Source organism: Mesocricetus auratus, unplaced genomic scaffold (genome assembly GCF_017639785.1).
Source record: "Mesocricetus auratus isolate SY011 unplaced genomic scaffold, BCM_Maur_2.0 Super-Scaffold_15014, whole genome shotgun sequence".
In the NCBI taxonomy this organism is placed as follows: Eukaryota; Metazoa; Chordata; class Mammalia; order Rodentia; family Cricetidae; genus Mesocricetus; species Mesocricetus auratus.
In genome coordinates, this window is record NW_024429186.1 from 15898453 (window position 1) to 15920046 (window position 21594).

At 45.9% G+C, this 21594-nt stretch overlaps 1 protein-coding gene across 14 annotated transcripts in view; it reads right to left on the reverse strand.

Moving 5' to 3' along the window:
* Positions 1 to 3257: 3257 nt before the first annotated feature.
* The window catches only part of Unc79 (unc-79 homolog, NALCN channel complex subunit), a 234441-nt gene continuing 216104 nt past the window's right edge, over positions 3258 to 21594 (reverse strand). For 13 of the 14 annotated variants that reach the window (XM_040742598.1, XM_013112205.3, XM_040742594.1 and 10 more), the window contains 2 exons: positions 12606 to 12647; positions 3258 to 10657 (listed from right to left, as the gene is read on the reverse strand). In XM_040742598.1, coding sequence (XP_040598532.1) covers positions 10457 to 10657; positions 12606 to 12647 — 243 coding nt within the window. In that variant the 3' untranslated portion in view covers positions 3258 to 10456. The remainder of the gene's footprint in view (positions 10658 to 12605; positions 12648 to 21594) is intronic. The other variant, XR_005876171.1, reaches the window with a different exon arrangement.

Consider the following 21594-nt stretch of genomic DNA (forward strand, 5'->3'; position numbering starts at 1 on the left):
GATGGCTGTCACTGTTGTCTGTGGTGGGTGCTTGGTCCTGGACAGGCATGAGAAGGAGCAGATATGTTGCTGTGAATCCAGGGAGGGCTGGACACTTTGAAGGTACTTTATTTCTGTTGCTTTATCCTAAAGTCACAGGGATGTGTTTTTATTTATTTCATTTTGAAGATTTAGTGTGTGTGTGTGTGTGTGTGTTTTGCATGTATGTATGTATGTGTGTATGTATGTATGTATGTATGTATGTATGTATGTATGTATGTATGTATACCACACGTGTTCCTGGTACCTTTGGAGGCCAGAAGATGCCCTGGAACTGGGGTTATAGATGGTTGTGAGCCACCCGATCTTGGTACTGGGACCCAACCTGTGTCGTCTACAAGAGCAGCAAGTGCTGGTGATGCGGCATCATCTCCTCAGTCCGAGGACTGGCACTTCTAAGGGCAGTCCTGGCCCTCATCCTCTCGCCCACCACCTCCATCTACACTGAGCCACAAGCCTTTCCAGTTTGTCTGGACCCAGGACCTCACACTGGGAAGGCTCTGGGAGAGTGACCCAGGATGCTGTGGGCATCCAAGCAGGGAGGATCTTCTGGACATGCCAGAGGAGAAGTGGGGTTGGTCCTCTGGCCAGTGTCCTAGGACATCCATCCCTGCCTGGACATCAGTACCCAATTCCCTGGCCTGACATGAGCTCCAACACAGGGACCTCAGGAAGAGCAGGACCACCTCGGATTATCCCAAGCCTGAAGGAAATAGGGCAGAAGCCACTAAGGGCTGTGCATAAATCCAGACCCTGCTAGGAAAATTTCACCAAGCTTCCATCTTAGTGTGTACGAGTGGGGTCCTTGTACATGTGCCAGGAGGGGTACTGGGAGAGAGAATGCCACTATCCTCATCTCTAGGATAAAAAGATGGATCTGAGAAGAGGCCCTGATTGTCCCTCACACAGACCAGCCAGCAGAGATGGGGGTGGGTTTGGAACCCTGGACTGAAGGGTTCCCTGCTAAGGACTGAAGGGGCCCCTGACAGAGACTGTCTCCCCATCACTGAGGCACTACTGATTTTTCCTACTCCCTTATATCAGGTTCCCAATATTTCAGTGACTTCAGTAAGGGGGGGACAATAGAGGCCTCCATGCCCTGAACTAGGGTTGGGCAGCTCCCAGATGGCCCCCAATCTAGAAGGTTATCAGCTTAGGACAGGGGTTTAGATGAGGAGCTGTCTCCCAGGCACCAGGGAAACGAGAGGACTTGTGGAGATTCCTGCTGAGCCAGAGTTGGTTTTCCCAATACATATCTCATTGATGTTTTCCTAATATCGATGGGGCCTGATGAGCTGCCAGCTGTGGGAACTTCCATTCACAAACAGGCGCACAGCAGATGGGCCACTGTTACAGTTACTCTCAATACACAGTCAATAAAAGCATCTAGACCAACCAGGCTTTTGACTCGGCTCCTCTACCTTGGTAGAAACACCTCCTGTGCACTTCAGCCAGGGCTCCACAGTTACAATCCCAGAACCAGCAGAGGAGAAGGCCGAGAGCAGCTAGCCTGTGTGTAAGGCTCTGTCCATTTGTGCCCAGGAATCGGGCTCCAAGGCCAGACTGGGAGAGTGAAGAGGGTAGGTCATCCGCAGAGAACAGTGGCGCTAGACTCCTCCCAGGTGTTGAGTCGCCACCCCAGCTTTCCTCTCTGGGGTCTTCGTTGCTACTTTCAGCCCCAGTGACCAACACAGTTCACTGCCCCCCACCAACATAATAGCAGCATATCCTGTGAAGGGAGCCCAGTGGCGACCAACAGGCAAGATACAGTGGCGCCCATAGGGTACCTGGTCTGGCAGCTGGAGAAGAGGCAGAAAACCAGCCTTGGGCCCATAGGCACACAGCAGCAAGCCACTCTTTTCTTCCTCTTCCTTCCCTAAAATGTGGCACTCAGACACACTGTGAGGCACCCGGAAGTCAGTCCTGCCCAGCCACAGTAGCCCAGCTGGCCCCCTTACTATAGGCCACCCCACCCAAATAGCGCCACATCCCAATCCAAAGCTCAGCTCGCAGGGCCTCTGGAAGTTCTCTTGATGCTGTGTCTATCCCAACGTAGTCAGCCAGGCCCTATCTCTCTCTTCCATATTGGGGTGGGGCACTTTCCAGACCCTGTCCTCCCCTTTCCACTGGGGTCCCCCCCCAACAGGTGTCATCCAGCTCCTTCTCTCTTCCCTCTGTCCCCAAAGAAAGGGACTCTGGCACCAGCAAGATGCCATGCTGACAGGTCCAGCTTTCCCCTCCCGAGGTCCCAGCTGGACACCTCACAGGTCCCCTCTGTGGGTATGACCTCTCACATTATCCCCTACCATGTGACCCTGTAGTCCCTCGAGACTCTTAACCCACTCATGCCCATGCTGTCTCCTGGGAATAAAGAGAGCAACAGATAGGACCCCATCCTTAAGGAGCAAGCTGGTGGTGGCAATGGGCCCATAATTTGTATGTAGGTCACTGGTGATGAGGCTATGGAGGCAAGGGACACCCAGGGCTGGCTTTCCAGCACTTCTATACCTCAACTTGAACTCTCCCTTTAAGCCTAGGAGACACCCCTCTTCTATAAAACGTAAAGTAAGCTTTGAAAATTTTAAGGGGCACCGGGGCTCAGAAAAACAGAGCTACAGTTGAGACCCAACTCTGAATAGCAACAAGTTTCAATTCTTCCAACTTAGACAAGATCACAGATTTCATAGGGTTTCTTACACACGCATGCACACACACGCGCGCGCACACACACACACACACACACACACACACACACACACACCTTCTCCAGACCTTAGGAAAGGGGCAAAGCTTTTAGCCATCCCAGCCTCTGGAAGTTGGAGCTAACAAAGATCACTACACAAGTGCCCCCCTGGCCAGTCTCTTCCCTCTCAGACTCAGTTTCCTCACTTGAACAAGGGAGAATAAGCTCTGGCTTGCTCTTCCTCTCACCATATGTGGCTTCCTCTGACCACCCCAAGTGTCTCTCCATTCAATCCCTTCAATCTAGCTTCAGTATGGCGATGTTATCCACCTAAGATAATTGCTGCTTTCTGCACATGCTTCCTGCTCTACCTGTCAGAAGAAAGACACTCTGGAGCAGGGACCTTCTCTGGGGTCGGGTCTTACTCATTACCAAATCTCCAGCCTCCAAACATTCGAACATGTCTGATGTTGGAAATATTTGTTAAATTAACTGGCACACAGTGGTTTACAAATTTAACACGTATACATGGGCATAAGAAGAACGTTTTATTCTGCATAAATACTCACAGCACATAGTTGGGTGTAGTCAAACCTGAATTTACACGTGGTGTTATTTTGTCCTCCCATTTCGCTGGTGTCATTCAGACAGCTTGGTTTCCTTTGGCTAGACACTGTGTGTCATTCCAAGTGCTACTCTCCTCTGGAAGACACCAACCTGGGCCACTGAGCAGGCCACAGCAGTCACTAATACATAGCAGCTGGCCTTAGGCCTGAGAGTTTTTCTCAGTGGTCTCTGTTCTCTGCTGCAGAAGGGCTGGCTTGACTACAATTAGCTGATTAGGCTATGCTGGCTCCTCTAGCCCTTAGGGTCGCCCCCTGTCCCCTGGTGCTCACGTTATGAATGTGCTCCTGATGTGTCTTACTTTCTTAGCTCCTGACCCTTCCCCAAGGCCTCTGATCAGGCACGTGGGCCAAAGAGGCGCTGTAGACACTTCCAGGACTCCCAGATGCATGTCCAGCTCTGCCCCCACGTCCTCCTCTTCCTTTGGCTGCCAATCCATCAGGGTCCAGAAGAGGTGGGCTCTCTGCTCTCTCATCCTGTCTGACCAGAACTTTCCCCACATGCTGGCCTCCTCCTGCCCTCACCATTCACAGAACAACAGATTGAGCCATGCTGTTTCCTGGAGAGGAATAAAAAAATCATATGCGGTTATTATTTTCAAAATATTATCCCCATTACAAACACTGTGCTGTGCTCACTCCACGTGACTCCAAATGCTGGCAGAACGCGCCATGTGGAGGAGGATTCCCCGGTTGCTCATTCAGACTTGGAGTCGTGGGGGGCCTTGAGTCAGCATGGAGCTCAACAGCGTGGGAACAGCGTGCTGAGGAACTGGAGCCAAGTGCCCATTGCAAGCTGTGATGTCTCTTCAGCAAAACAGCAGCTGTCACCAGTATTACAGTCTGGGAGTGGTGACATACAGACCTGGGATGGGGCAGGTCCCACAGAAGCTCATCCCTGCCTTACTAGCCATCTTACTCAGTGCCAAAGTCGGACAGGGCCTCTCAATGTCCTTTCTATAGCAATGTCCATGAAGCTGAAGTTTAGGCATCTGGTCACTGGGCAGGAGGACATGCAGGACCTGAACCCGACCCAGCTGTAAAGCCCATGCCTGCACAATCAATCCCCTGTTACCCCCATTGGAGTCCAGCGTCTGCCCCATAGTCTGAAGATCCCCATACTCTGCTGTCTGCCCAGTGCCCCCACGCTCTCTGTCTCCAGCTCTGCAATTCCCCTTCCCCTGGGCAATGTTACTGTCCTTACCTGGAAAGTGCAGTCAGCCTTCAGCTTGATTAACCACGGTTCCTCTCTTCTCTAAGTGGCCACTTGAAGGGGTGGAAATCAAGGGAGCAGCCAGACAGCCCCAGGAGGTACCCTTCTCCACTGGCCCACAAGGACCTGTCTAGGCTGTGTGATTAAAAAGCCATTTGTTTCTGAAACAACCAAAGCCTCAAGTCACCTGTGCACCCTGCGGAGCACAGCTCACCTCAGCATACCCACCTTACCTCAGCTTCTCTATGGAAGAATTCAGCATGGTGCTCGGCTGCTGTTGCTGGTCTCATTGAGAGGCAGGATCCTTGCAGCCCAGAGCCCACAGCAGAGGTGTGATGCCAATCAGAACAAGAGGGCCAATGTGGAGCAAAGAGCACGGTCTCAAGCCCTGATTTGGCCTTTCCCCTTTGGCACTGCTGGCCAAGGGCCTCCTGAGACCTGTAAGCTAGAGCTCAGTCTAAGCCGAGGGTAGTAAACTCAGAGCCTGCCAGGCAAGCAGGTCAATGAGGGAAGATTACCAGGTCAGGGACCAGCTCAGAGACCATGGGATTTCTCTTCAGAGCCTGTGGTATTGGTTCTGACCCTGAGGCCAGATCAGTGGTGGGAGCTAGACCATGTAAACCCATATCAGTGGTGGGAGCTAGACCATGCTGGAGACCACATGGTATTCAACCACAGGTGTTCCAATCAAAAGAAGAAATAAAATCGCAAGCTCATCTCACAAAAGACCCTGTGACGAGGTCAGCCAGCAGGCTGCCCACTGGTGTCTTAGGGTCTAAATAGTTCTAAGTTGTTTTGCAGGTCAGGTTCATAGCAAAGAACTTTCCTAGTGTCTAGCTGCTAGTCCTGTAATGTACACAACTAGGGCTTCAGGAGACAGACACTCCACTTCCTTGCTGAGGGACTCCTACAAAGAGACCCCTTTTCCTCATCTCTTATGTAAGGTTCATAGTTAAGGGATTAGGGGTGCCTATTGCACACCATTGTGAAGGTTAAATGACATCAATACATCGAAAGCTTGTGACACGTAGTAAGCCCTTGCCAATGCCATCTGTGGCTCTAATTACTTAGGGGCAGGACTTTTCAGAACTGGGTGAATCCCACTCAGTTCCAAACTGAGGAGCTCATCACTGCAATCTCCAGTTCACACAAGTTTATTTTCTTCTCTTCTTATTAATTTTGTGGCATGAGGGACTGAACCCAAGACCTTGCACACAGTAGGCAGACATTCGGCCATTGACCTACACCCTAAGTCCTTTTTTATTTTTATTTAGAGACAGGGTTTAAGTTACCCTTGTGACTCTCCTACCTCGACCTCCCCTGTAGACAAATTCATTCTTCTTTTAAATATAAAAAATACTATAATAATTGGGAAACTAAATGAGATTCAAGCTGTGATATATAATTTTTCCACAGAAATCAATTCCGAAAGATAGAGGGAAAATACCTTTGTCATATGAGGTGGCTCTTTTTTTCTTTTTTCTTTTTTGTACAAAACAGAGGACAAGCAATGAACAGCAATACCTCAGGAACGTTCCCAGACTTCTCTAGCCCATGCTCTGACACAGCTCAGCCAAGAAGAAAACAAGCGATTTCTAGTGGCACTCTGACTTGGGAGCTTACAGCTTTCAGCAAGACACTGCCAACTGCATGGCCCAGGACAGACACTTAACTCAGGGGCCTCCAGTATTCCAACTGCAACAATGGGAAGACTCCCAACACCTGTCTCAGGCAGGAGAGTCAGGGCATGGTCTAGAAGGAACTTGGGACCTTGTAGACACAAAATAGACAGTGGTTGCCATGGCTTCCCTTGAAGGTCCTTCCTATAGACTCACTGTTGGCCCCTAGCTATGGGAGGCACTGGCCAACTTCTCTTAACATCCTAGACATCATTGGTCATGGGTGTTAACACCCTGGTTTTACACTGTGCAATGAATTCCACCCACTACACTCTGCACAAGAACCATTATTTTCAAAACAGGTCATTTGCCCAATACACATATTAGCAAGTTGATTCTATTAGAGAAGTATAGTACAGTGTCTGCAGTGTCCAATGAGTGCAGAGGCCCTCCAACCACAGCTTATCAGAGTCTTGGCAGTCAACCCATCTTCTCTGACCTGACCCAGGCTTCTTTGTCCTGTGGTCACTTGGCAATGGAGATGAAGCTGTTGTAACCACTTGGCCTTAGAGGAGGCTCTTAGGGCAGAGATGGCCAAAAACGTCTCAGTGGAGTCCGGGAACTGTTGACTAATGACCACATTTGGGCTCCAATGGTCTTGTGGGTCTTGACTCAGATGCACTGGTTAAGGGAAAACCAAACAAGCTGCCCTCTTCTGTCTCTCTCTGACGGTAGCTGCAGTCCTCCAGGCGTCTGTGGATTCCCATGGTCTCCCAGCAGCATCAACGTCCTCTGCCCACTGGGTCTTTCCATTACCCCATGATTGGTAGAAATACCCATTTTACAGAAAGCGAAAACAGAGGTCCAGACACAATAATTTGTCCAAGGTCAACCAAGTAGTAAGAGACATGCCTACTGTGACAAATCATTGAGAACAAAATCTCTGTACAGGAAGAATTGGGCCTGTGACACTCTCGGGAATCTCAGAATGATCTAATGACCCAGAAATCAGTAGCCTTCTCCAAGGGAATAAAAACTGAGTGACGCCCTGACCTTCTCCAAGCCACCTGGGTCATGTGGCATTTTGCCCCTGCTTTCACAATTGTCATCTGGCATTGGTGTGGGGTACAATGTAGCTTAAATTAACATGGGAGATGGTTGGTTGGTTGGGTTAGACAGCCTGGGGACCAAGCTTGATGCTGCCCTTGCAAGCAATGTGACCTTGGGCGAGCATCTTTACCTCTCTAAACTTTAGCAATAATTTCCTGAGTGCCCTAATCTTCATTAAAATTTGCATCCTTTTATCATTTTTTTTTTGCAGTAAGAACTCTATGAGGTAGAATGTGTCACTGACCCCATTTAACAGATGAGGAAACACTAATAATGAAATTCCAAGCCTCCTGAGGTAGTGTGGTTCCAGCTCAGTGTTCTCTAGTGGCCTTTGCCAGGGACAAGGGTTAGCATACATTCTGAAGGCCACGTGGTGACTGCACTAAGGAGCTTTCTGGCCTACAGTATCCATTGCTACTCAGCTCTGCAGCTGCAACAAATGAACAGCCACACTCCACATGAGAGCGGTAGCTGTGGTTTGTCCAATCACACTGGAACAGGCCATGGACAGCATATGGCCTGTGGACGGTATCTAGCCCATGGATAGTAGCCTGTAGACAGTAGCTAGCCTGTAGACAGTAGCTAGCATATGAACTACATTTTGCATCTTGCCTGTGGGCAGCATCTGGCCTGTGGATGGCAGCTAGACTGTGATTTTAGTTTCTTGGTCCTTGGCCTACATGAACAGCTTTTCCTCCATGGGCAATTCTGGTAAAATGCCTCCATTTCCTCCTAGTGCTTAAGTACCCAAGCTCAGTTGCTGGAGGGCTGACGTAAGGTGGCCAGAGAGGATACTGGCATCTGTGGATAGTGTAGGCTGGGTAACTTATGATCTCTATCAACCAGTGAAGTGGTAGAATACTGACCACAGGTACAGAGTTGTGTCAAGTTGGCAATAAAAATGGTCACAGTCTGCAAGGGTGAGGAGAAAAATGTATGGGAGCATACTGATAGATGGCAACTGAGATTAAGACCATGGGGTCCAGGGGCTGGAGAGACGGCTCAGAGGTTAAGAGCACTGACTGCTCTTCCAGAGGTCTTGAGTTCAATTCCCAGCAACCACATGGTGGCTCACAACCATCTACAATTCAATCTGGTGTATATGTAATAAATAAATAAATCTAAAAAAAAAAAAAGACCACGGGGTCCAGACACTGAGGTTGAAGGGTTCAATGCCAACCCTCACTGAGGATACATACACAAAGGTAAGTAGGGGCAGAAGCCTGTTCAAAGAACCGGGAAAAGACAAGTTGGGGAATAAACTGACATTGTCTAAGGGAAGGATGTGGCCACTAAGATCCAAGTTGCCTGGGGCTATAGCTGAGTTTGGATGGGGGAGTCATTTTGCTGAAAGCAGTTAGCACTTCCTCCTCCAGCTGGTAACCCATTCTAGTAATCTTTGAATGGAAGCAGAGTGTGACAATTCAACAATTAAAGTCCTGGCTGAGGCCACTAGATAGAAAAAAAAATGCATTCAATTCAACAGATATTATTAAACACATACTATATACCAAACTCTGGGGACTGGAATGATACATGCCCCCAAGCCTGTCACCATTTACACATGAAATAAATATGTGCACAACTTACTGTAATACAGAATATTCACAGAAACGCAGTCAAGCATGACTGGGGCAGAGGAGGCTTCAGACTGCTCAAGAGGACCATTTGTAAGAATCTGTCAGTAAGATGCAAAAGCATCACTTTGGGGCTCTTGCCACAGTAGGCTCCCTGCAGGTTCTCAGAAGTACCAACTCCCGTGGTCCTCCTTGGAGCACTAGCGCACCTGAGGACTCATTGTCCCCTGAGAAGCGCATCGGACTTCCCAGAAGACAAGAGGAGGCTCCTGCTGAGCAAGGCGATGTTACCTTGTGCTTTCCAAGTCCTTGAAAGAAAGTGGGGCAGATAAGGAGGGAAGCCCTTGTCTCCGAGTAATTGCAAACTTAGAGGAGGTGAGCATCTAGAAAAAGTCCTGAAGAGGTGGTTGCCAGAATCTAAACGTTAGCTCTGGGAAGTGACTTTAAGAAACCCCAGGATCACAGAGATAATACAAATGCATTTAATAATCTGTCGGCATACACCTTAAATGTCTGCTACGTCTTCTCTCAGTCAGAGCATTACAGGGCAGAGAAGAGGCGCTGCTCTGGGAATGTAGCCAACTGCTAAGGGATGAGTGTACATAAACCTGGGTGCTCTTACACGGTTAAAAGTCTGTTTTTATGAAAAGCAATTTCAGGGATGGTGTTCTGCCAGTGCAGGAGCGCCTCTGTCCACCATGCAATCTACAGTTTTGAATGGAGTCCTACCCAAGTGGTAACAAAAGCATAAAATCCATTACTCACAAATCTAAAAAAGTTATAGGAAAGCACATCCAGGAACTAATGAGTTGAAAAATTAGCTTTAAAAACAATAAGACTTAGCCGGGCATGGTGGCGCATGCCTTTAAATCCCAGCGTCTCTGTGAGTTCAAGGCCAGCCTGGTCAACAGAACAAGTTCCAGGACAGCTAGGGCTACACAGAAAAACCCTGTCTCAAAACAAATAGTAATAATAACAGCAACAACATGACTTACCAGACAGTTTTGGAAAGTATATTAAAAAACATCGGCACAGTTTAACCATCTAATTTCTAAGTGCACTTTGTAATGTTGCTTTGCAAGCTGCCTCTTTTCCAAGGATAATCACAAAAAAAGTTTCAGTCAGGTCACTGGATTCGGGTGACTTTTGTTTGTTTTTGTTTTGTTTTATTGCATTGCCAAGAGTAGAGTTTTAAGAAAAAACACTACAAAGGTTTCAAAAACCCTATTTATTCTCTATCATCAAAAATAGCAACAGGGGGACTTTATACAACGTCTCTGTGAGTACCCACCAGTCTGGTTTTTTTTTTATTTTTTCTTAAAAAAAATAGAAGTTAGATAAAGAAAAATGATTTGGTTTTTTTTAAAAAATAATGTAAGGAAACACTTAATCAGATAGCCCAAGGAGTCATCAGAAATATGTGTAGCAAGAAAGCTTCGTTTGTGGCCCTCTCCGGCCTCTGCACGTCTTTATACTAAACTAGAAAGAGAATGTACAGTACCAATGTTCCCCAACCTGCTTGGATCAAAGTGTTTGTTTTTATACCCATTATTGCTAAGCCAGAGTGTTGACACTGGAGCCGAGGAGTCCACTCATAGAGGATAAAATTGAGAGGCTGCTTCAGAGGACTGGATCTCCACCTGGGCCATTTTGAACTGGGTGCATTGCAGCCATTTGCGGAGGGCAGCCAGGCTAGCACTGCTCTGGCCCGAGCCGGGCAGCGTCCTTAGGCTGTGGTGGTTCACATGGTTCTGAATGGCCTGGAGACGGAGCTGGAGGCCGGCAGATAAGTGCTGTTAAGAGAGGAGAGGGTAGACTGTTCAGTTCTCTTCACTAAGTGCACGAGTAGTCAGGTGGGGTTGGGCATGGTGGTCGGTCTGCAGGTAGAACTCAGACTTGGCCTGAAGAAAGCTTGCCTTCAAATCTGGCAGTGTGGGGGAGGGGCAGGGTGAGCCTACTCTCTAAAGAGGCCCACCTCCAGCCAGATAATGATGAACTTGTGTTGACTCACTGCAATGGGACTATGACGCTCACGCTCAGCACCTGACCTGATGCACTGGTCCTGAGCAACCATTCATATTCAGCACAGGGGCTTGGTACAGTGGGACTTCTCTGTAGTGGGACTTCCCAGTTTCAAATCCCAGGTCCCCTAGAGAGGCCATGGGAACAGGGCCTATTAGTCTGTATTAAGGTTTTGTTCCCAGGTAAGGTGGGCACATATTTACTTCACTGGCTCCACAAGACACCTGAGCTAACAGACTTTCTAGAAGGGGATCTGGCCTATAGCAGATGCTTGGTATATTTTAATATGATGGTCTCTCTGAGACCATGGCAGTTGACATGGGGAGGCCACATCAAAACTCCTCTTTCCCCGGCTCCTCACCAAGCCCTTCTGGCCTGCTCTTGGTACTCTGTGCCATGTGAAATTGCCACAGATTGCCACAAAGCAGATGAACTGTGGGGCTGGCAGTTTGGAATGCCTCAGGTAGGAAAGTTAGTGGTTCGTTTTGGTACTAAAAACCAGGACTGAAATAGGTTCTAGTGACCCATAGGTTCCTGCCCTGCAAGTGGTCACAGCTAGCCAGGAGGCAAAGGCTGCCCGCTCTGTTGACAGTTGCCCTGCTGGCCTTTGACATCCCAGGTGTCTTGGGTCCACACCGTCTCCTTCCACCAACATGACTTCCCAAACTGGGGAAGGAGATCCAGCAAGAGTGCGTCTGCCCTCTTCCCCTCTTCCACACTCCACCTGCCACAGACAGGCACCAGCTGTAGATGGTGCAGGGCTTGACTCTGCCATTTATTGCCAAGACCCACTATACTTGTCACTAAGAGGTATGCGTCAAAATGTCACCCCCAGTGAGACCTTGCAGGATCTAGGACCCTATCCAAGTCATTCTTCTTTATGGTCCCAAATCTTGATGGGGGATGTCCTTCTGTATGCCGTGACTATATGTTTCTCCTATTGGTTGATGAATAAAGCTGTTTTGGCCAATGGACAGGCAGGGTGCAGCCAGGCAGGAAGTATAGGCAGGGCTACCAGACTAGGAGAATGCTGAGAGGAGAAACACAGAGAGGTGCCATGTAGCTCCCAAAGAAGTAACACACTGGAGCATTATGGATAAGTCACAGCCTCGTGGCAATACATAGTTTAATAAAAACGAGTTAATAATTGAGAGAGAGCTAGCCAATAAGAAGCCTGAGCCATTGGTCAAACCGTTTATAATTAATATAAGCCTCTGTGTGTTTATTTGGGACTAAAGGACCACGGGGACAGGCAGAACAGAAACTCTGTTTACAAAATGTCCTCATGTAAAATGAAAGAAGTGGGCTCTTTCTAGCCCAATTCTGCCGCCAAATGTTCAGTGTTATCTTTTCTTACTGGAATTCCCTCCATCCTGGAAAATCAATCTTGTTATCAGATGACATCACTGGGTATGCTTGGGCCATGGTTATTATCCTCCTTAAATAGAGCTTGTCATGGGTTGAACCTGCTCAGACCTAGGGGCAGGACTTCTTTGGCCTCCCCCTTCATCCACAGTGAGCAGTGGGACCGGGTTCCTAGTGATGCCCCCTGCAGGTCCCTTACTTGCCACAGGTCTCCCTTACTATCAGCCCTTGAGACCAGCAGCAGGCCAAAATTGTTCTTTCTTTATAGTCAAGGGAGTAGCAATGTCCCCTTACGGATGCTGTAAGGTTCTCTGGAGGAGGCAGAGCTTCCGGACAGCCCAGGGGATGACTTACCTTTGTATTTGACTGGATCATTGGCAACCACATAGGGATGAGCTGTATGGAGAGAGACAGGAGGCTGGTTATTGCTGTCTCCCGTTCTCCCACATCCGCTTCCATTAGCATATGGGAACACGGGCTGTACAGAATCCACTCAGCACCACAAGAGATGTGTGCTTGCCACAGAGCCACTGTTATCAGCAGTGTCTTTTTCAGGCTAAATCCCACTGAGATGGCAACCTTCGGAGGCTAATAAGTGCCCCACAGACACTTAAAACATACACTTTAGAGTAAGTGACCAGTGGTCTCCTGAAAGCTACCAAGCACGGGAAATTAAATGTGTATTTATTTAATTAAATCCCCCACTTTCTTGAAATGGGATTTCCTCATCAGGATCTTTGGAGTCAAGGCTCTGAGAGGAAGGGCGACTCAGTTTGCCTGTAGCTGGAAAGAGAGTACCACAGGGCAGGGTGCAGAATACCCCTGAAATGTCCACGACAGAAAAAGAGCCCTGAAAGTACCTGAGTAAGGGGGGAAGTAAAGACTGGACCCACACAGCTCCAGGGAGTGTGTGGGAAGCAGGGTGGGGGATGCTTGAGGGGCTGGGATCAGGTTCACAGGAAAGCCGTGGAAAGAGTTTAGAAGGCAAGGTGGAACTGGGAATTCTTAAGGTGTGGGTGCCCATAAGACAGAGTTTGTCTCTGTTGTGGCTCTGAAGTGCCCCTTCCTTGGGGTCATACAGCCCTGTGACATCCTTGGGGTCATACAGCCCTGTGACATCCTTGGGGTCATACAGCCCTGTGACATCCTTGGGGTCATACAGCCCTGTGACATCTGTCTCCAGCGGCAGCTCCCAGCTCTCAGCTCTCACCGCTTGGTCACACATCGACCCATTAAAATGTGAGTAAATGTTCATAGCATTGTAAACCCAGAAGTCAGGGAGAGAGCATAATGTCCATTTTCTGATGTGTCCCTTGAAATCTCATTGGTGACATGTACACGGGACAAGGGATGACAATCCAGTAAACTTGGAAATGGTGGTTTATTTTGGCACTTCTCCGTACCTTCATACACTGATAGGCACTGTGACGTTTCACTCTGTGTTCCTTCTAACTGTCACTCCAACGCAGCAGTAGGGCTATTGTGGATTAAATTGTATTTCCACAAAATCTGCATTGTAGTCCTAGCCCACAGTGACTCAGAATGTGGCCTTATTTGGAAATGGTGCTGTTTAAGATGCAGTCAGTTAAGAGGGGTCAGAGTGGAGCAGCAGGGCCTCTGGCATCCTTATGAAGAGGGGAGTCCGGATGCAGATACATGGGGAGAACACCGTGAAGACAGAGGGCCACAGACCAAGGGATGCCAAAGATCTGCCAAAGGCTATGACAGAGGCAGGAAGATGCCCTCTCACTGTCCCGGGAGAAGCTAGTACCTTGCTCTCAGCCCTCCAACCTCCAAGACCTGTGAAAGCACACACTTCTGATATTTAAGTCACCCAGTCTGAGGTTCTCACCATGGCCCTCTAGAAGGAATACAAGTGCTTTGGGAAGGGATAAAGCATGGATACAGCTGTGGGAGTTTGCCGAGCAATAAGGTATTGGAGGGATTCATGGGTGCCAATGAGGAAGATTCTTAGGAGAGAGTCATGGAAAAGGGGTTTAGAAAACAAAGGCCAAGCAAGCCTCCATGAGCCACAGATGACCCTGAATGTCCCTTTAGGGGAAATGGGCCTCATTCCAAATTCAGAATGCCTCCCATAGAGGGACAGAGTGGCACCCCATTCACCATGAACAGAACCATGATGGAGACAGCTCAAGAAAGATGAAGGCATGGAAATTGGAGCCAGGGTCCAGTGTGGAGAGTGCTTGGTGGTCAATGTAAACCAGGAGTGGTTTCTGGGCATGCAGAGAGAGTCTGCCTGCAGAGGCAGCCTGCCACGGTCTGAAGATGAATCTGTTATTTCATATGGCTGAAGTTTGCAGGGCACACTGGAGAGAGGAGAGCTGCCCAGAGAAAGGGGAGAAGAAGAGCTACACACAGAGACAGGGTGCCACAGACCCACAAAAGGTCTCCCTGCATGCCAGCTGAAAAATGACCAGCGTACACCAGCAGGAAAAACACCCAGCACTGAAGAAAAGACGATGGCCAGTGACTGGGGGGAAATATCCCTGGCTGGTCACATAGATCAGGAAGAGCCTGTGTTCACTGGGGCGTAGGGGATGGGTGGGAAGTGTTCGTGTGGCCATAAGGCCGGTGGATCACACATGATGCTACTGAAGAGGCACCAGACAAGGAAGGTGCCACTCCCATCTCAATTGATAAAGCTGAAAAGCGTGCCTAGGAATGGTTAAAAGATTTGTGTGTAATTTAGTTATGTCACTGAATGAGCCCAAGAATGTACAGATGAATATAAAATCAGCCAGCACCCAAAAATATCAAGAATCCAGTTGAAAAAAACCAAAACACCACCAGGCAAGACATGATTCAAAGAAACAGGAAAATGACCCACAAATAAGAAGAAAACCAGTCAATAGAAGACAGACCAAAATGACAGACAATAGACTTAGCAGACAAGGATAGTAAAAGGACCATCACACCTATTTTTTAATTAAAAACAGTTGTTGATTAAGTATGTACATGCATGTGTGCATGTGTGTGGTGTGTGTGTATATGTGTGGTGTGTGTGTGTGTGTGTGTGTGTGTGTGTGTGTGTGTGTGTGTGTGTAGAACAGAGAACAACTTGCAGGAATCTGTTCTCTCTATCCATCATAAGAACTCCAGGCATCAAACCCATGTCATCAAGCTGGTGACAGTGTGAGTGCCTTTGCCTGCTGAGTGCCTTATCAACCCTGCTATGCCTATCATGCAGGAAGATCAAGAAGAAGAAAGGCTGAGACTGTCAGGTGGAGCCCTAAAGACAACACTTTAAAAAACCACAATGGCAATGCTTCCCCAAATTAAAGAAAAATCTATAAGCCCCAAATCTCAGCAAACTCAAAAAAAGGAGAAATAGGGAGAAAACTCTACTGAGATGAGTCATGTTCTAACCCCTTACAACAGTGGTTAAGATAAACTCTTCAAAGCAGGGGGAAAGAGCATATTTTAACATCTGAGGAAGGACAGGAAGCAGCAGACTTCTCCTGGGAAGGCGGCAGGAGAGCAGACAGTGGGTCACAACACCTCTAAGCTACTGGGTGACTGTGACGCTAGAGCCCAGTACCCAGGGGCATCAGATATTTAAAGCACTGCAAACAGGGTATTATGGCATAAACCTGTATTTCCAGGGGGATTACAGAAATTCACAGTCAGCTTGGCCTATATAGTAAGACCTTGTCTCAAAATATAAATAAATATTGCAAAATATTTTGAGACATAAAAAGCTAAAGTAATGAATTATCAGCATGTAAGACATGCGTTTCTTAAAAATAAAAAAGGACTGATAACAGAAGGCAGATGTTTGAGCATGAAGAAATGGAAAATGCCAATGTGAGGGCTGAAGAGATGACGGCCAACACATGGGCTGGAGATGGCTTAGTGGTCAAGAACATGTTTACTCCTATAGATTACCCAGGTTCAGTTCCCAGCACCTATATCAGGTGGCCCACAACTGCCTGTAACTCTAGCTCCAGGAGATCAACACCCTCTTCTGGTGTCAGCAGGCACCCATACACATGTGGTATACACTCACACATTCATACACATGAATAAAAGCAAAAACAAACCTTAAAAAAGAAAATGGCAAATGGAAACAATAGAAAGTATAATAAATTTTAAACCCATTTCTGACCTCTTTAAGAGAGTGTTGACTATGTAAGTCCAAAACAGCAAGATTGCACCTAGATGGCACAGGCCTGTGATCTCAGCTACTTAGGAGACTTTGAGGCAAGACCATTATAAGTTCAAGTCTTATTTAGGCTACAGAATGAGCTCAAGGCTTACCCGGGCAACTTGGTAAGACACTATATCAAAAGGTAAAAAGTTAAAAGAACTGAGGGTGGTTTCATGGTAGAATCATCTCAAGTTGGATGCTTTTTAAAAAACTACATGGCCTTACTTTAAACCCTAGTATATCACCATCATCACCATCACCGAAGTCATCATCACCGTCATCACCATCACCATCATCATGCTTATCTTTACAATGTGTGATTTGGTTTATATGTAAAGAGCCAGGAGGTGGGAATGGATACAATGAAAATGCATTATTACTTGAAGATCATAAAACATAAAATATACACACTATAAACTCAAAATCAACCATTAAAAATAAAAATGGCATACACCTAAGAAGATAATTTAAAATACTTCTAAAAAATCTATAGGTCAAGCAAAAAGCTAAAACAGAAATTAGGAAGTGTTTTTAACTCAGTGAAAGTGAATATGTACCAAATTGAAGGAAAGTACTGAAAGCATTACCTAAAAGGACACTCTAAATCAGTGGTTCTCACCCTTCCTAATGCTGTGATCCTCTAATACAGTTCCTCATGGTGTGGTGACTCCCAACCATAAAATTATTTCTTCGCTACTTCATAACTGTAATTTTGTTACTGTTATGAATCATAATGTAAATATCTGATATGCTACCACTGCTCTAAACACTGGTGTTTGAAAAGAAAACTCTCAAATTAATGACCCAAATTTCCATCTTAAAAAATGAAACAGAGGAACATTATAATCAGAATTAAGTCATAAAATTCTCAATCTGAAAAAAGAAACGAGAACAGAACAGAGGGCAAAGAACAGATGATAAATACAAAAAACAAGTGAAAAGCTGATAGTTAAACCCAACAATGTGACAAACCACATTAAATGAAAACGGCCTAAAGACTTTAACCAAAAGGAAGAGGCTTCAAATTGGATGCTTTTTAAAAGACAATTAATGACACACTGTCTGTAAGAAATACAATTTACAAATAGACACAGTTAAAAAAGATGGAAATAGATTTACCATCGTAACACTAGCCAAGAAAAATCTACTCTGCTTTTATCAACATTAGACAAAGTAGCTTTTAGGGGAAATTTTTTGCCAAGGATAAAGGGTGACCTTTCGTAGTAATTCAAGTCATCGGGGAAACACAACAAACCCAAATATACAATCCTGATAAGAGAAAACTGACAGAACTGAAATCAAAACTGACATAACTGGAAAGGGACAGAGCAAATTCACAAATTACAGTGCATCCAGATACTCCCATCCCACAGAGTTCATGTAAACAGATACAGAAGGAAGGACACCAACGGGACAGAGACTTGATCAACACTCAACAAGTTTGTGACAACTGACAGCAAACCCCACGCAAAACAGCAGTCCCTTTCTTCTCTGAGGCATGTGGAGTAATTACTAAGACCATATTCTAAGCAAAATACAAATCTCAAACATTCAAGATGATTGAAAGCACAGGGAGTATGCTCTCTGCCAAGAAGGGAATTCAATTAGAAATTCACAATGGAAGGGCCTCTAGAAATGCTCAAATATCTAGAAACTGAACAATTTACGTCTAATAATCAAGGATTCAAAGAAAGCAAAGCAAAATAGCAGTTAGAACATCAACCTACATGAAGTAGTAGCACAATGTACAAAGCCATTCTTGCCGCTCACCTGGATCTTTGAAGGACACTTAGAGCTCTAATACCTGATCATTTATTTATGCTGGAAAAGAGACAGGACTGAAACCAGTGAGTTTCATCATCCCCTAAGACACTATGCAAAGAAGCCACAGTGAATAGAACTTAATAAGATGTAGGGTGCAAGGTTAAAAAAAAGCTAGATGTATTCCTAATACTAGCAATGAATAATCAGAAGCTTAAATGCAAAAAAGTCATAATAGCACAGAAATATGACATGTTTGTGAATAAAATTGGCAGGAATATGATGCGATAGTCTTGGAAATATTTCTGAGCCGTACAGTATTTCTGAGAGAAGCTGAAGGCACACAAATGTAAAGACGGAGTGTCTCTGGGTCAGGAGGCTCGATACTGTTAAGGCTAATTTTTCCCCAACCTTGGGACCCAAAGAAATCCCAACAAATTCCAAGTCGTTTTGTAGGAATTGACAAAGCTGATTTTAAAACTTATCTGTGAAGGCAAAGTACCTATAAATGTCAAACTACTTTGAAAAGATTGGATAAGAGGCCAGACCATGATCGCTGTGACATGATGGCCACACACAACGTGGCATGGAAGTAAGAAGGCAATGGACCAGGAGGGAGAATCCAGACATGAACACATACACATACACAAAAGTGTAAAAGCATTTTGATAGAGAATTAACAGTGTTTCAAACAATGAGGCTAGAATAATCACATCTGATAGACATGAAAAGTTCCTTACTACATGCCCCACACCACACAATTCAGCTCCGAATGGATCACAGGCATGAGTGTGCAGAAGAAAACACATACAAAAACTGCAGTAAAACAAAGATGTCTGACACAGGCTTGTGCCCGTGTAAACCCAGACTTGGGATGCTGCGGAGGGAGGACTGTGAGTTCAACCAGGCACGGTCACCAAAGGAAGTGTAAGGAGGGAGGAGGAAGACAAGAAGGAAGACAAGAGTGAAAGGAAGGAACTCTACGGGGCTTTGGGTTAGGCGGATGCTTTCTAGAATTACAACGCCAAAATGCTAAAGGAAAAAATGAGAATGGGACATGATGGTGCATGTTGGAATCTCAGCACTGGGGGGATTAGGAGTTCAAAGCCAGCCTTGGGTACACAGTAGGTCTAAGGCAGCCTTGGCTATATGAGACACTGTCAAAAGAAGGTAGTAGAGGGAAGGAGAAACCTGATAAATGATTCTTCACCAAAAAAAAAAAAACAACACTTTATACTGTCTAGACAATGAAAGGGCAACCCACAGGAAAAATCCTTGAGACCACATTCTAACAAAGGCTTTGTACATCTCAATTAAAAAAAAAAGACAAAAAGAAGAAAAATTCAACCAAATAAAATATGAGCAAATAAAACAGCCACTTCACCAAGAAAATATATACAAAACAATCAAATGAGAAGACATCAGCATCATCTGTCAGTAGAAAAACACAATTTAGACCACAGCAAGATGCTGGTACCCAACTTTCAGAATGACTAATGTTAAAACTGGCTACATCAAGCCAGGCGATGGTGGCACACGCCTTTAATCCCAGCACTCGGGAGGCAGAGGCAGGCAGATCTCTGTGAGTTCGAGGCCAGGCTGGACTGACAGCCTCCAAAACAATACAGAGAAACCCTGTCTCGTAAAACAAAAACAAAACAAAACAAAACAAAACAAAACAAAATGACTACATCATATAACATATGCACATTATAAACATCACAATGATAATTACTACACACTATATTGGGTGCCACGGATGAACTAAAATGCTTTTCACAACTAAAGTGAACATAACAGAGCACAGGCACCTTGGAGACAGTCTGCCACATTCTTAAACAGATAACCACACATCAACAAACAACCCAGCCATTGTTTCTGGCTATTAACTCAGCAAACACAAAGCATGCATGCACAAAGATTAATATGTACACACTCACAGTGGCTTTTATAAGACCTTTCTGATGTCCAGCTGACACCAATGGATAAGCCATGTGTACTAAATGTATAAAATGGACTGCTATCAAAAGTAAAAACTAGTGGCCAATCGATGCATGTAACAACATAGATTAATCTCAGTATAATGGTTCTAAGATGAAGAAGGCAGAAATATATATGCACAGTATGAATCCATTCATAGTAAATTCTAGAGTATAAACATGACAGAAATCAGATCAATTGTTGCCTGGGGACAGGAAGTAGCAGAACAGAGAGGCACTGTAAGGAAGTATAAGAATGTTCTAGGGGTGGCAGCTATGTTCATTCTCTTGACTGTGGTGATGGGGTCACAGAAGCAATTGAGGTAAGACTAGTAAGATGTCTTAGTGAGCAAACATGCTGATGCCCTGAGTTCAATTCCAGGAACGCAGGAAGTAGGGAGAATAGGCTTCTGAAGTCATCCTCTGAGCTCCACATGTACCAAATAGCAGTACACCTACACACACACACACACACACACACACACACTCACACACACACTTGATCACACATGCATTTAATTGCACTACACACACACATGCACGTTGATCACACATGCACTCCATAGCAGTACGCTTACACACACACATGCATATTTGATCACACACATGCTCAATTGCATTACACACACACACACACACACACATTGATCACACATGTACTCCATAGCAGTACACCTACATTAATACACACACATGAGTATTTGATCACACACACTCAATTACACTATACACACACATGCACATTGATTACACATGTATTCCATAGCAGTAAACACACATACATATACACATACACATATGATAACAATGCACATCGTAGCAATACCTACACATATACACATGCACTTATGATAAATGAATAATTGTAAAAGATGCCAAGGCTCATCAAAGCACACAACTTAAATATGGCCAGTGTAGCATTTGTAAATCCATGTAAATTACACTGTAAAGAAACTGTAAAACATAAAAATCAGGTAGGATCATCCAGCTGCCAGTTTTTCTCACACTGTTGACTTTTTCCTGTGTTGAGCTGCATAAGACATAGCTCTTTCATTTGAACCAAAGACCTTGCAATGTCTGGTATCCGTTGAGTATTCCCTGCAAATGGGCTGCTTTTCCTCAGCACAGCCTGAGATAGTGGAGCAGCAGGAGTCCTTCAGGAAGAGGGGAGCAAGCTAAGGAGGGAATCAACACGCTCCAAACTGATGCCCTGTGCTGAGTGGTGATGGTGGTAGAGGCCAAGGCAAGAATTTCAGAGTAGAAGGTAAAGAAAAGATGCGGTCGGGGGAGAAGTCATCAGTGGGATAAAGAGGAGGAATGGCAGATACAGAGGAAAAAGAGGAGCTAAAAGAGCAGGTCTGCCTCTCGGGGTTTACTCCTGGTGGCACAGGTAGCCATGCTCTTACCAGGTCCTCCTCACTCTTTAATCTGACAT